The 15,204-nt window shown below is 35.9% G+C and overlaps 1 protein-coding gene across 32 annotated transcripts in view; it reads left to right on the top strand.

Moving 5' to 3' along the window:
- The window catches only part of SLMAP (sarcolemma associated protein), a 101,079-nt gene that overhangs the window by 66,891 nt on the left and 18,984 nt on the right, over positions 1-15,204 (top strand). For 16 of the 32 annotated variants that reach the window (XM_038186175.2, XM_038186198.2, XM_038186191.2 and 13 more), the window contains 6 exons: positions 1,050-1,172; positions 1,907-1,981; positions 6,694-7,014; positions 8,339-8,456; positions 9,124-9,295; positions 11,575-11,709. In XM_038186175.2, coding sequence (XP_038042103.1) covers positions 1,050-1,172; positions 1,907-1,981; positions 6,694-7,014; positions 8,339-8,456; positions 9,124-9,295; positions 11,575-11,709 — 944 coding nt within the window. Of the gene's footprint in view, positions 1-1,049; positions 1,173-1,906; positions 1,982-6,693; positions 7,015-8,338; positions 8,457-9,123; positions 9,296-11,574; positions 11,710-14,991; positions 15,082-15,204 lie in introns of all 32 variants that reach the window. The other 16 variants (XM_038186192.2, XM_072044621.1, XM_038186179.2 and 13 more) reach the window with 3 other exon arrangements.

Below are 15,204 nucleotides of genomic sequence, written 5' to 3'. Positions count from 1 at the left end.
TGGCTTTTGATTTAAAAGCATATCACGTGTATGGAAATTTCCCTTCTGCATTTGAGTAGAAAAGAGTTTTTACCTTGACACACATTGCGTTTCTGCAAAATTGATTATGCTGTCCTCTAACTTAAGTTTCTTGTCTCCCTTGAAGCAGTGTTATCTTTCATGATGTATGCTTTCATTGATTCGAAAATGCTGCCCACCAGAAAGTTCATTTAGGGTGTCTATTGTTTGATTTGGGACACTGCTTCTTTATCGAGAACATAATTTGCCAACTTCCTCATCCGTTTCTGCTGAACTGTCTCATTAAGGAGGACTGAAAGTCTAATTGCTCCAAATCTTCATCCATGAGAAGCTAAGAACAAAACATCTCCAGTAAAGAGCAACTAGGATTTGGAACTCTTAATAAATTTATAAAAGAGTATTTGGATGAAATATTTAGTCCTCTTTGTTCTTTCTGCTCTCATAATTTTGTTCTGAGAAGGTCTAAAAGCACATGTGCACCCATATCTCTATTCTGTGATCACACCAATTCATTACTGTGAGAATAGGAAAGACACAGCCTCTGTGTGTCGGTATGCTGCTGGACTGGGCTGGGATGTGCTTGGAGGAGCAGGAGTGTGGGAGGGTGGGCTCGGGCGATAGGGGATGCAGGATCATTACTGCTAAGTCTGTGCTGGGAAAGAAGGTTACAGTAGCTTCCTTTTAACAATAGAACAGTTGTAAATGCAGTCAAGGATTGTCTTATGCTTATCATTTCTTCATTTATGTCAATATAGAAATTCGTGCCAATCTATACAGTATTTTTAAAAATTATTGAATTTGTATATGTTTTTTTTACTGCGTGTTACGTAGAATGAATGTTTTAAACTATGCATATGTTTACCTCCTTTTAAAAGTGTATTAATATTTTTGCTAATATTTACCTAATCCAATTTTGTGTTTACTTTAACTAACTCTGGATGATGTGAATAAAAAGGTACTTGACATCACATGACAGTGCAAATTAAGCTGTTGTACAAATTTATGCTTTAAAGAAAATGTTCTTTTATCAGATGAATTGCAGGGTGCACAATCAGAGACTGAGGCTAAGCAAGAAATTCAGCAACTACACAAGGAGCTGATTGAAGCCCAAGAGCTAGCTAGAACAAGTAAACAAAAATGCTTTGAACTTCAAGGTGAGACTCAGATCAACTTGATTGTGTAGGGTATCCATTAAAATCGTATTTAATAGGTAACCTTAAAAGGGGTCCAGCTTTGTTGACTGTTGGATAGATTTGTTTCCTAGCATCTCCTGCACAGAATGTCAGAAACCTTTTTTCTAAATATGCATAGGCAGTCAGATTGAGCCCCTGACTTTTTTGGTTCAAGATTGACCATTTTTTCATAGCATTGAATACATACGTGAACTCTATATATTTCATTCATAGAAGATATATTTATATAGACATATTGGTTCATCCTTATTTCAGTCAGATAAGGCACATATTTTAATGCATTCAGTGGTAGCTCTTCAGATTGTCCTTCCAAACTTGGAGCTGTATCAATGCCATCAGCAAGACCATGGGTTGTTTTTTGCAGGAAATAACATAGTCCAGTTTAACTGACATTGTTCAGTGGTCATGCTGAAGCTTTTTCTTCCCACCCCTACACTAGTTTGCATTTAGCACACATGGAGTTTTTGGATCAGGCAACTGATTGCATTAATTTCAAATTAATTGCAATACTACCACAATAATATTTACTATTAACTTTTTATTAAACTACTTACAGTTACTAGCTTTGATAACTTACTGGAATAATCTGATTGTTTTAATCTTTAATTAAGGGGAAGTCATGACTAAAACTAATTACAAAACTGAAATACTTCTTACTAACAAACATTTGGGCACATTTTCGCTTTCATTTGTAGCACTTTTGGAAGAAGAGAGAAGAGCATATCGAGTGCAAGTTGAAGAATCTAACAAGCAAATAAATGTTCTGCAAGGTATGAAATATTTTTTTCACCTCAGTCTCCTAGGGGAAATATATAGCTTTAGCTGTTTCCATGGCATCATAAGGACTTATGAAGGAAAATGTTAAGTGAGTGTATGTTTTAAATATGATTTGTTTCACAGTATCTCTGAATTCTGTTGTTAAATGTTTCCTATTCTATGCTTTAATCATAACTTCAAAAAATGCAAGTAATCTGTAACATGTTCCTCTTCTCCTTTCTCTTCCTTCAGTCTTTCTTAGCTTTGAATGATCCAGAGATTCTTACTGTGGCTGTTTTACCTTTTACTTAAACACTGAGGTTTATTTTTTGTACTTCTCAGTCTCTACACTTTAGTAGTAAAATCCTCTTAAATAATTTTTAATCGCTCTAGATCTGCACTCAAGTTGGATGCATTAAAATGTCTTCAACAGAGGCACAGTCTGTGCTTTATGAAAAATGTAATGACCGCGCTCATGCTCCTTTCAGCCCAAAATGATTATAGAAGAATAGAGTCCCATGATTTGTATAACTCTTACTTGTGACACAGAAGCTACTGTTTTCAAGTTAGTGAAGTTCTTATTGACTAAAAGCAGAAAGGTTTTGGAAGAGCAGTGTAACTAGCCAAGTTTGGTTTTCTACGGGTTTGTTGAATACCTCAGCCCCTCCAACATCTTTCTGTTGCCTTGGTGTTATAAGAGATCTGTGCTTGCTCAAGCTTTGACAAGAGTCGCTCGTCCAGTATGTTGGGCTAGTGGTAGCATGTCACATAAGCATTTTCGGCATTACACGCCTGCTTGTCAGCCTGTACGTGCGAGTGAGTTCCGTGGTTGAGAGGCTATCTTGCCTTAGAATTGATAAGGGTTATTTTAGGACTCCTCCTTAAAATAAATGTTGGTATGAACACCATCATTATGAACTCAGCCATTGAGAAGGAATGTGTAGGAACTTCATACCTTGAGATTGTTGTCAGTATATTGCTGGGTTTGGACATGAAATGGTTAGAAAACATGAACAGACAGGTAAATGGACTGACAACACAAGTCTTATTGTCTTAGGAAATTAAATTAGCTTTAGAAAATTATTTTTTATGGGTAGTAGTTTGTTGTAGAATGTGATACTTTTCATATACCAGTTACACTTACTGAGAAGCTTATGACTGCACCGTTTTATAGGAATGTCAGCAAAGCGTATTTAGGTCTTCTGCTGTTATTCCTCTAAGAAAGAGGAGCCTTCTTCAGAATAAGAGCAATTAAATTTTAACTTCTGTCCTGCTAATAATGAAAATTCTCTAAGAAAAAATGCTGTAGAAAAAGTTAGAAATTAGGGTTTGATAGCCATTTCTGTGCAGGAGGAAGAAATTTCACATCTTTTCTCAAAAAAAAAAAAAAAAAAAAGTAGAAGCTTGACAGAGCCATGCTTAATTGCAAGGTGGTTCTTTGTGTCTTGATCACTTCCCAAGTGAGTTCTTGCTAATGATTCTTGCTCCTATCACTCCATTGTGGTTTAAAACATTCTGATATTAGTTGTCTACTTGCTGCTTTCCAAACTTTTAGGGTGTGACATATCTCACAACTTGGGAAAAGTTGTCATGATGTCACTGTTCTATCTTGGCAGCCTCTGTGAACTGTAGCGGAGAAAAAAAACAAAAAACTGACAATTTCATAGAGTAACATTTGTTCAAATATTTTAATGGAATCAGTGTTTTAGGCCAGCCCGTGCTACATGGCTCATGTGTTTGACATAGAAAGGGTGCTGTAGAAACAACTGAAATCCTGTCTGTATGTGTGAAGTTCTTTACATGCACAAATAGGTAAAACAAGGAAATTCTTGTATCTCAAGTAACTAGTCATTGCCCATTTAAAAAAAAAAAAAGGCAAAACATTCAGTTTGAGTGAGGTAATGGCTTACATAAATAAGAGTTGTAATGGAAGCTTTTTTTCTAATTGCCATTTCAAATTATATCCCGTGCCTCAGAAAACATTTCAGTATTCTTTGTAGTAAATCCTCTGTGTAAGTTATTTCTACAACTCCACCAAATTTTAGAAACACCTGTATATTTGGGATTTTCATTCATACCATGCTTGTTTTCATGCCCAAGTATTTAAAGGGAGAGCTGCTCATAAATAATGCAGACAAAAAAAAAAAAAAAATTCTTGGAAAAGCTGCCTGAAAAGCAGCAATTTAGTTGGAATTTATTAAAAAAAATATATATTGAAAAATCACTGCTTTGCTCACTAGATGTTAACAAGTCTTAATTCTTGGTGTTTTAGAAACATGTACTTTTAGTGTAAGGGTTTGGTAGGTTCAAAGCTTCAAACACAACAATACACAGGTGATTGTTAATGTTCTGTTGTCTTACTCTGTTAGATTGTTCTCATCTACTAGTTTTATTAGTATTCTGTTAGTATAATCCTGTGGAAATTGTTTCCAAATGAATGAGATGGAAGCCTTTTGTTGCTTGCATATTCAAAAATCCATCATGCTACAGATGTTTTTGTTATGGAACAGGTATTCTGCTTCATCTTACACAGGATTGCTGTGAAACCTCATTTAGTATAGTCTATAATAGCTATTACATATTATAACACGTAGGAGCTATCATGGTCTTTACCATGCTATATTTTCCTTCCAAAGTGCAGAACTGGGTTGTTCATAGATTCCTTAGCTCATCTAATGAGCTAAATGTCTTGTTGGAGCCTGTTTAGAAGAGAAAACAAAAATACGTTTCTTCTTTACTGTTATAAGTTGCCCCCTTAATTAATTTTCAGAGAGCATTGCATTAATAATAGAAAGGAATTTATTGAGTAAGCAACAGCAAGCAAAACAGCGCTGGGTGGCCGGGGAGTCTCGGCTCCGCCAACGGCGCGCACCTCACCCCCCCCAGGGTCCCTTTTTATATCTTGGTGATTTCAGGATTACGCAGCACATCTTGGTGTACTCTGCGACTGCGCGCACTGTTGCTAGGGGGTCGTCTCTGTCCCTCTGGTGGTCGTGAAGATGAAGGCCGTAGTCTTCCTCGGCGTTGTGGTTCAACTTCTTTCTTTATTTGGTCATGTTGGCCCAGCGTGAGACAGGGAGGTAGGGTGTTGATACACTAGTTTAACAACTTATCAGGAGATGGTTACATGAACTTTGCAGCTGTGTTTTTTGAACAAAAGAGGCTACTGAGATACAGAAGGAGAGAAGGGGAGAGGGTTCTCTTTTTTGTTACATTAAGCAAAGGAATTTTCATAGTGTCTAGCCAAGTATTATACAGCTCCTTACTTCAGCAGGGAGTTTTCACAACTCCCGTTCCTCAAACAGAACTCCTTGTTTTTACAAAAGACAATGAACAAACATTTATTGTGTATTACATTTACTGTATGTCAACTAGCAGCAAAGTTTCTAGATTGTAGCTGCGTATGAATTGTGCCTATATCTCTGTATATGAAAGGTCTGAAAGACATCAAGCATCATGGATAGTTGTCATGAAAGCCCCTCCTGAGCAGTTTTTATGCTGTATCAGGTTACAGCATGACTCGCTCACATTCTCGGTGTCATCTTCTGTAATGGATTGAGAGAACAAAAATAAATACAAGAAACCTATGAAGGTTACTTAGCCTCAGTTATCTTCCCCGTGCTTTCCACTGTCCTTGCTTGCCCTTTGCTTCAGAAAAAGTAACATACTACTGTAAGTGCGTAATTCTAAACCTCTACAGTATTTGCTACTAGGGTTTCGAGTGATCTAAAGAACTTTGTTCTTTTCTCAGAGCATTTCTTCATTAATTAGGTAATCGCTTTTTCTCTTCGAAAATCAGTGAAATACGTATGAGCTTTGATTTGTTTACTTTAAAAGGCAAAACAAAAACACTGGGCAAATTATACATTTTGCTTCTATCAGCCAGGGTTTTAACTATGATTTTGTTCTTCTTCCTTTCATACTTTCCTTTCCTCTGTACTGTATTTTTTGTAAGTATTTGCACAGGATTCTATTTGCACGCATATTTATGAAAAATAATTGTGCTCAGAGAAGGGAAGTTAAGTAATGAAACAGTTTTGAATAGGAATAATTTATAAGGTTTGCTTCATGCAGTTGTGTAATTCTGAATAACCCAGCACTTATGTGACTGCTGCACATTTGCAGTTTGCAGCCACTCATGAGCACTAAAGGTCTTCTTACAGTTCAGTATGTTAGGTGCAGCTATTGCTTTTGATCTAAAATTCGTCTTGAGCCTTGCAAAACACTTTTTGCAAAGAAGTAATTTTTAATTTACAAGTTGAGAGAATGGAGTAGAAATTAGACTCTGTGCCTCAAGTATTTATAGACATCACAGGTTAACTTTAGCTGTTGAACAGGCAAACACTTACAGTGTAGTATTGCGAATCTGTTTGGCTTGTCACAGAAGCTTTTTTGCTTTCCCTCTTGTGTACTCCTTCTGTAATACTTGTTTTGTTTACAATAAATTTGGATCTAAATCTTGATTTCACTTTTCAGGAGAGTTCCTTTAATGTCCCCCACATAACAACCCCATCTAAGAAAGCTTTGTCAAACCCGTTTTCTTGTTTCTTATCTCTCTGTAATACACAACCCTTCATATGTGCATTTGTTAAGATTAATATGTTGTAAATTGCATTAGTTTTCTTTAGTTCTATTAAACATCAGCAGGTCAAGAACAGGAGGGTTTTGTTTAGATTTTCTGTAAATGAAGTTTATAAAAATTGTAAAAATAATGTATGTTTTCCAGCTCAATTGCGGAGGTTACAAGAAGATATTGAGAATCTTCGTGAGGAAAAGGAGAGTGAAGTTTCAAGCACTCGAAATGAGCTAGTCAGTGCTCAGAATGAAATTCTGTCGCTTCAACAAGTAGCCAAAAAGGCAGCATCAGAACGAGATACTGATATTTCTACTCTTCAAGAAGAGCTGCAAACTGTGCGAGCAGAACTTGAGCGGTGGCGGAAAGATGCCTCAGATTATGAAAAAGAAATTGTCAATCTACAAGCCAGTTTTCAGCTCAGGTGTCAGCAGTGTGAGGAGCAGCACAAGGAAGAGGCTACTCGTTTGAAAGGTACTTCTTTAATACAATGTCACGGACCACCACAAACAGCATCCTTCTCAGTCTGACGAATGTCAATAATTCAAATTTTCCTCCCTTCCTCTATTCCTCCTTCCCATCGTGCATGCACACACATGCACTTAATATATTTTTATTTATAGAAGTGTATCAAGGCTTATAGTGTTATAAAACCCTTTCATGTATTTCATTAAATAGTAACTTCCAATTATGCTTAAATTAGCTTAGGTACCCTTTTGATACCAAAAGTAGGCTAAATGCAATGCCGTTTGGAAAACCTGTGTTGTTAGAGGGATTGATACTGCTACAGGTTTTCAAAAGGACTTGCATAAAATCTGTATAGTTAAATCTGTATAACTAAAGCCTGTAAAGGGGTAGCTTCTGAACTTTTAATTTTTAGAGCAAAGGTTCACTTGAGAAACCTGCATTTACTATGGGTTAATAAAACAGATGATATTGTGTTCATTTATGTTAAAATACATTGTTTTATTAAATGTAGTTTTATTTTGGAAGCATGATGTGCAGAGATACACAAATACTTGGTGCTGAGCCAGATCTGCTAGGCTCATTCATTTGCTCTTCACTTTAGCTGCAATACATGCAGGTAAATACACCGGAGCCACTGCTCCAGTTCTATAGCTTCAGGTCTTGGAGAATCTGCTAACAGAGGTTAAAAGCTCATGCTAAAATATTGTACATGCCACAGCGAAGCTGGCATCTGTAAAATATGCTTTGAATTCTGAATTAGTTAATCCTAGAAGTCATCAGAAAAGCCTTTTTCCAGCTGAGGCTCCAGTCTCCATCATTATATTATGAAGACAAGTAATATTTGATAAAAACCAATTTTACCATAGACTGATTTATTTCAAAGGTCTCACTTAAACCATTTAGTTATTTCTTTAAACACTGTTAGTTTTAGCAGAGGCACGGTTATCTAGTGATTTTAGTTGTTTGTTACTTTCAATTTGTTTCTGATTTTCTGCCAAGAAGTGAAATCAAACATGATTCAAATATGCATTTTTGTCACTGTTTTTAAAATACTCAAGTAGACATATAAGCAAGACAATTTACTACTACTTTGTGCCTTAAAGAAGCTCACATTAAGAAAGAACACTAGCTTGTGTACGGCTCACAAGCTCTTCCTAACAGTAAAGATACTGTGACATGTTTTATAAATGACTGCAATAGAAATCATCTAACATGATTATAATAATTTAAGCTTTACAGCTAACACCAGCTTTTCCACCATTTATTAGCTGGTGCTGCTTGAAGCATTCCTGAAATTATTGTACTCAAAATTTAATTTTATTAATTGCAGGTGAACTTGAAAAGTTGAAGGCAGAATGGAATGCTCTGGAAGCTGAATGCGTTACACTAAGAAAGGAAAATACTTCGCTTACATCTGAACTTCAGCGACAAGAGAAGGAGCTTTCTAGGTAAGGGCACGGTGGATTTGTCTGGGAAGATATTAAAGAAACTTTAGAGGTTGATTATTCTTATTTCTTCCCTAAACTGGTACTAAATGTCTGATAGTGTTTGTGATTAAATGAACTGAAATTTTGTTTGTATCTTAGTTTTTGGCAGAACACAATTTTGCCATTTATTTCTCCTCAAACGCTTCTGTATTACTTCTCAGATATGTTACATGGTATCCTGATATATTTTGCTATTAGCTTATACCACTGGAGTAAGCAAAAGAAACATGTACAAATAAATGAAAAACTACTAAAAACCTTGGACAGACTTCTTCAAATTACAAGTTTGTTTCACAATGCTTTCATGTATATAATATATAATTAGTGACCAATAAAAAAAAGTAAAATAAGAAACTAAAAAAAAAAAAGATAATCTGAGTTATAGTATAGATTATAATTACATTAAACACGATAATGTGTGCACATGCATTTAAAAGCAAGTCTGTGGGCAATCTTATATCAGTACTTTGCATTAGGGAGTCAAAGTTGATCTGCACTTCTATGATCATCTCTAGCTGATTTTTCTGTATTAAATAGAGATGTGAAGCTTTTGAAAGTGAAAACTGCTTTAAAAATCTTTTGTTTAAATTTAAAATATGTAAAGAAACAATTGGATTTTATTTTTCAGCTCTCAGAAGCAGAGTTTAGCGCTAACCAGCAATATAAGTGTTCTTGAAATGTCTCGAAAGGAACTTGAAAATCAGATGGGATCTTTGAGAGAAAAACATCAACAGGATGCAGCTAGTCTAAAAAGCCAACTCAGTGAAGCTGAGAGTCAAGCAAAGGATGTTCAGAAAGAGGTAACATGAAACACTTTCTGTTTCGAAGGAATACAATGCCCAGTGACTTTCCTTTTATTTCATTATAAAAGCTTAAATGTCAAAAATTCAAAATTTTTAGTAGCAGAACTTTTATTTCAAGTACGTTTATGTTAGGTAACAATATATACATCAGTGGTTAAATCTCAAAGGGAAGATTTCAAATAACATGACTTACGTGTGTTTTGGGAACTTCCTGAAATTTGCTTCCATTCATTACCTTAGTAAGAGTGTTAGCTTACTTATAAGCTGTTAAAGACAGGTGACCCTTTTTCAGAAATGTTCCTGATCATCATGGTGTAGGGTCTGGTTAGCCATTATGAGTCAAAATATATTCTTCTTACTCAGTATGATTTAAGCTTTATTTGAGAGCAGGACTACACATTCTTTAGAGATGGTTTCCTTTCATCATAATGGATCACTAGGCTTCTAAAGATGATTAGCAAGTGCGTAAGGAAAAGCTAGCATTTTGAGCCTAGCTACTAATGATCATGTCTGGAAGAAGGCCATAGTCTCCATTAGTTACTTGCTTTTTTCAGTAAAGGAATTTTGAGAGAAGTTTTCCCCTGTCACTGCTATTAGTTTGTGTACTGCAGTGTTTTTCTTTGCTTTGTCATTAGGTCATCCGTGTCACATTCCTTACTGTTTTTCTAATTTGAACAGTCTTGCTAATCTGCTTGCAGTCAGATATGTTTGTAAAGTTGCTTACTCTTTTAAGTTTGTGGTAAATGCCACGGACAAATTGTGGCACAAACAAATTGAAGGTCATTGATTCTGTCCTCACTAACCACTGTTGTGACAACTGCTGGAAAACTTGTCATCTGTAGAGAAAATTGAATGCAAGCTTGAAAAAGGAGAAACTGTCCATATGGTAGAAAGATGAGATGCACTGTCCCAGTATTTATACTTAATCCACAGTAAGAATTGTGGCATGTTATTTTTTTTAAATGCCTTTCCTTCTTTTACGATTGATTTTGATGCATGGGAAAAAGGTTTTATTTGCTTCATACAAAATGTTGATTTTTGCACCTATTTGACTGATCAGCATAGTTGTAAGACCACTATTTAAATGTAGAGGACTCCTTATTCCACTTTATTTTTTGTCTTTTTAGTTTTTACAGTTCTGTCCCATATGATAATGAGTAATTGTTTGATATGAGAGATGAGTTAACTTACTTCATATTTCCTTGCTTTGTAAATCATTGCAAGAGTTGATAAGCTGTGTGTTAGCCTTGTGTGCTGAGGTTAGCATGAAGATGTGTTAATTGTGAACCGTTCATATTAATTTCTTAATGCACTGTTGTACATGATTATTATTGATAGATGTCATGTTACTGTATTGTTACTGGCACAGCACATAAATTGATCACTCTGGGAAAGACTCAGCACAGTTGAGTATGAGCAAGCTTTCTGGAAAAGGACACAGTACTCAATGCACTGATTTTTTCAGAATATGTGTGACAGTCTACTAAAATGTAGTTTACTTCTAGAATGTCCCAGGTAAAAAGAAACACATTGTTTTCTATTCAGTGATTTGCTGTCTGTGAATATATTCCTGAGAAATTCCAGGTCAGGTAAAATTTGTCTGCAAAAGAATACTCTAAAGTAATATAAAAATGTTACTGATTACTTAATGAGAGATAATGGTGAGCTCATTCTGAACTACTGCACTTGTATGTTCTTAATGGCATACTGCATGGGCAGGTGCTACATTTGTCTGAAGTGGAAAATTTCTGAAGCTCTGGACATTTAAAATGTTTGAAACCTAATATAGAAATGTAGCTAGTTAATCTGTGTTTCTAGACTTAATTTGTTTGTAGAATTCTATCTACTTGTGATTTTTTGTTAGTAATGCAACCTCTAATAATCTTTCTGATTCTGAAGCAAGTAGTGATGTCGTTGCTGCCTGTTTAGTCATTAGGTGAGTTGTGTTTTCTCCTCCAGTAGTAGGGGAGATCATTACATATCTAACATGAAATTTATTATACTTCTTTGTATCATTCTAGACACAATCACAGAATTTATGCTTAATTATCCTGAAAAAGCATGCAAGGAATCCTAGTTTTTCAAAGTCAGAAACAAAATCTTCATTTAACAAAAAGAAAATCTAAACCAATATTTTTGTCTTGCTTTTATTAAGAGAGAATGTTCTGATCCATGGCAAGTTATGCTGGGCAGAAAAGAAAGCTGGGTGCTAAGCAATTGTAAGCAAGCTTTGGGCGGCCAAAAATCTGCAGCCTTTTCTTTCTTTTTGCATTTAGTATGAAAGAACACAGGCAGCGCTCTCAGAACTGAAGGCGAAGTATGAGATGGCTGAGCAAGAAAAACAGTCAATCACAGAAGAGCTTAAACAGTGTAAAGAAAACCTGAAGCTGCTACAAGAAAAAGGAAACAACGTAAGTCTGTCCAAAATATTTGGGGAAGTCTGGTTATGACACCAATGACAATTTTGTTGATTGCGAGAACACCCAAGTGCTGAATAGAAAAAGCTGGCCTTCACAAAAGGTCCATGTACCATATCATATGCAAAATTCCATTCTGGTACTACCTGTGCAAATTTGCAGGTCATTTGCAGGTCAACTGGTACAATTTGCATGCAAGTTAAATTTACAGCTCCATGCCAGTTTTAAGTATGGCCTTAGATATCTGCTGTATTGAAATAATCCATCTTAACTAATCGCAAATGAGAACTAGGCAAAACTTTCTAATTTCAGAGACTGATACATAAGCTCAGAAACCTGGGTCCAAAAGAGTTAAGCAACCTTCTTCAAGATGCTTTTATTGTATTTATTAGTGAATATTACAACATATGTTCCCTCCTCACTCTTGCTTATGCTTCTTAACAGTGGTTATCCCTGGTCAGCTCATGCTTTATACATGTAATTGAACCATCCTTTCTATTCACTAATGGGAATCTTTTCTGCTACAATTAATTTGAGAGGTTCTATCAGCAGAGTAAGTTTACAGCTAGGGACATCTTTTTCTTATACTGAGGCTCCTGAGATCCTCCAAATGTTAACTGTGGTAGATGTGTTAGAGGGTAGTTATAGCCTTTTTAGATACCTTACTGCTCTGAGATGACCAGTTTGTCTTCCTGTACTGCTGCCACGATCTGTGGTGGGTCAACAACTCCTGTAGTGGTCAGTACAAAATAAAAAGTTTACAGGTATTACCCCCTAAAATCAGCTGTGTGCTACATGCCCAGTTGATAATGAATACTCTTACTGTAGCCCACTTACTGAAAGTAAACCTCTGCCATAGTTAAACAAAGATGTAAAGAACTCAAAGCTGTTCTCACGTTATCATGACTATGATGCTCATATCCTCTTGGAACCTGCTTCCTTTTTAGAATTCTTCTGCAATGCCAAAACAATGTTGAGTTACTGAAATAGACAGATGTGCAGAAATAAACAAACCAAAACTTTCTAATAGAAGAGACCATAACAAAATAATTGTGAATGTGAGACTTCCTGTTCTGTTAAAACACTAATCTCAGCCCTAAGGTGATTAGTGAAAAAGAGGGGTAGTTGAAGGACGAAAAATACTGTGAGGGCAATTGGAGTACCAGATGAAAGCTTGTGAGGTAAGGGATTTTTTTTTTTAGGAAGAATTTGAGGTGGGTGTTTAAATGAAATGGGAACCAGACCAGTTGCCAAAATCTGTTTCCAGAGGAGCTACAAGAGTTGAAGCCCAGAGGTCAGGGTATGAAGAGCATCCAACCATATAAGGACTTGCAGGACAAGCTTGCTTATCCAAGTGAGCATTACTCACAATCAGCAATGTAAAATATGTCTATCTTGTGGATTATTTGAAGCATCATGGATACTGGGCTGAGCTCCAAACTCTAATTTTTCAAGTACTCTTGTCCCCTTTTTGCTGGAAACATTATCCATTACTTCATCCTTCAGGGCAGTGTCCCGCAGAAAGTGACTTCCCGGTGTGGGATTTGTTCCTTTTTGCAGCCCATCTATATCTGAGTTTTTGTATATTCTAATAGAGGATGCATGTTGTTGATGAAGCACCTAGTTAAGTGCTCTTCAGCAATAAGGAGAATTTTTAAGGTATTTCGTTAAGTTCAGGAGGGGGAAAATTTAATCATTTGGAGGCATCCTCATTTAATGTGGTGGATATTTATCATCTGTTTCTCTGGTCAGGATGCCCCAGACTTAAATGTGTGTAGCTTATAAATAAGCAAATCTATAAGATTGTCTGGTGAACTAATAAATGTTAGAAAAGAGAAGGCTTCTCTATTCCATTTAGAATATCATTTAAATACTAAGCTTTTATCCTTTCCCTTTAGGAAGGACAAAGGTTTTTTTACTAAAAAAAAAAAAAAAAAAAAAAAAAAAAAAACTTTGTGTTCTGAACCGCTTAGCAGTGTGGTGTACTACTTGTGCTTGCATGTTTGTAGTCACTGATTAAGTCACTGATTATTTCCTGATGCGCTTCATACGATGGATTTATTTATGTGAATGGTTTGAGAACATTAGCTGCTCTGGTTGACTTAAACTTTTGGCGCTTTTTTGAACACTGCTGTGATTATTTCTACCAATGTGCTTTCTGTGGGAAGATGGCACTGTGATTTGTGGCACCAATGACCAAAAAAAAAATAATAATACTGCATGGAAATTACTTTAAGAGTTGCACATGATTTGTGAGATTCTATTCTTCAATCACAATGTTTTAGAAGACTTCAAACCTGAATTGATCATGTATTTATTTGGCTGAACAAAATCAGGGTGGCTTCAGCACAAAAAAGTTAAGAAAATACAAAGCATGGTTTGAACTTAACCTCTGTGTGTCTGTGTGTGTGCACAAATATATAGGCTAAGATGCAGAGAAAGCAGATGTCTTCCAAGGACAGCTGAAAAAGAAATTAGGTTCATTTTTGCTTCTAGTTTATCATTTTAAGAATAGAGGCTGTATATCCAACATGTGAAGTAGTTTACAGTTAACTGAAAATAATTGAGAAAATATGCAGAATCTAATAAAACCATCAGCTAAACGAACCCTGAAGTCTTGCTAGCTGGTAGTTTGGCCCAGCTGCATCATTGGTCAATTTTTAGAATTGCATTTGCTCACAAGGCTGATGCCCTGCCAGAGATGCTGATCTTTGTGGTGTCTCTAACAGAAATATACTTCCCTGGTTCATAGTACCTTGGTGCTGAATGTTATAACCTTACAGAAATGTCTGAACTACTGGGTTTGCCTGTGGACATAGTTGTAACTAATTCATTAATAAAGGAAAAAGATTGTTTTTCCTGGAGGCTGGTGATGGAAAATGAGAAAGGTGGAATGAAGAAGCAGCTGAAAAATTTAATATCTGGTATGAGTCTTTCTCCCTTAAGAAATCCGGTTTGGATTTCCTAGCACACAGAAAAGAAAAACAAAAAACAAAACAAAAAACAGAATTAAGATACAGGCAAATTCCAAGTTGAGATGAAGTTTCTTAGAACATTTTCTGCCTCCTTCCCTTTATTTTTAAACATTCCCATTCATTTGAGTAGAATGGTGTACTAACTTTGTATACCAGATTAGATAATGCTGTATTGTGTTAGATGTCTTTAATACATTTCATTTAAAACAAAGCTCACTGACTTATTTTCCCCTCTCTAAATCATCTTTACCTGATTGATTTATAGCACAAAGTGATTTTTAATATCCCTTCCCTTCTTTAGCCTTCCATATTACAACCCGTCCCAGCCGTATTCATCGGCCTAATCCTGGCTTTCCTGTATTGGTGTTACGGCCCATTGTGGTAGCGAAAGGTACAAGCACTACTGTTCAGTCGATGTATGTTTGTCCCTCTCACCTGTATGTGCCATTTCTGTATAAAATAGTGCATGGTGAAATGCTCACAGGTATGCCTTTACCTGAAGCAAACCCTTCAT

This window comes from Anas platyrhynchos, chromosome 13 (genome assembly GCF_047663525.1).
Source record: "Anas platyrhynchos isolate ZD024472 breed Pekin duck chromosome 13, IASCAAS_PekinDuck_T2T, whole genome shotgun sequence".
Taxonomy (NCBI): Eukaryota; Metazoa; Chordata; class Aves; order Anseriformes; family Anatidae; genus Anas; species Anas platyrhynchos.
Note: the sequence above shows the minus strand (reverse complement) of the source record. Positions and strands in the feature narration are given on the sequence as shown.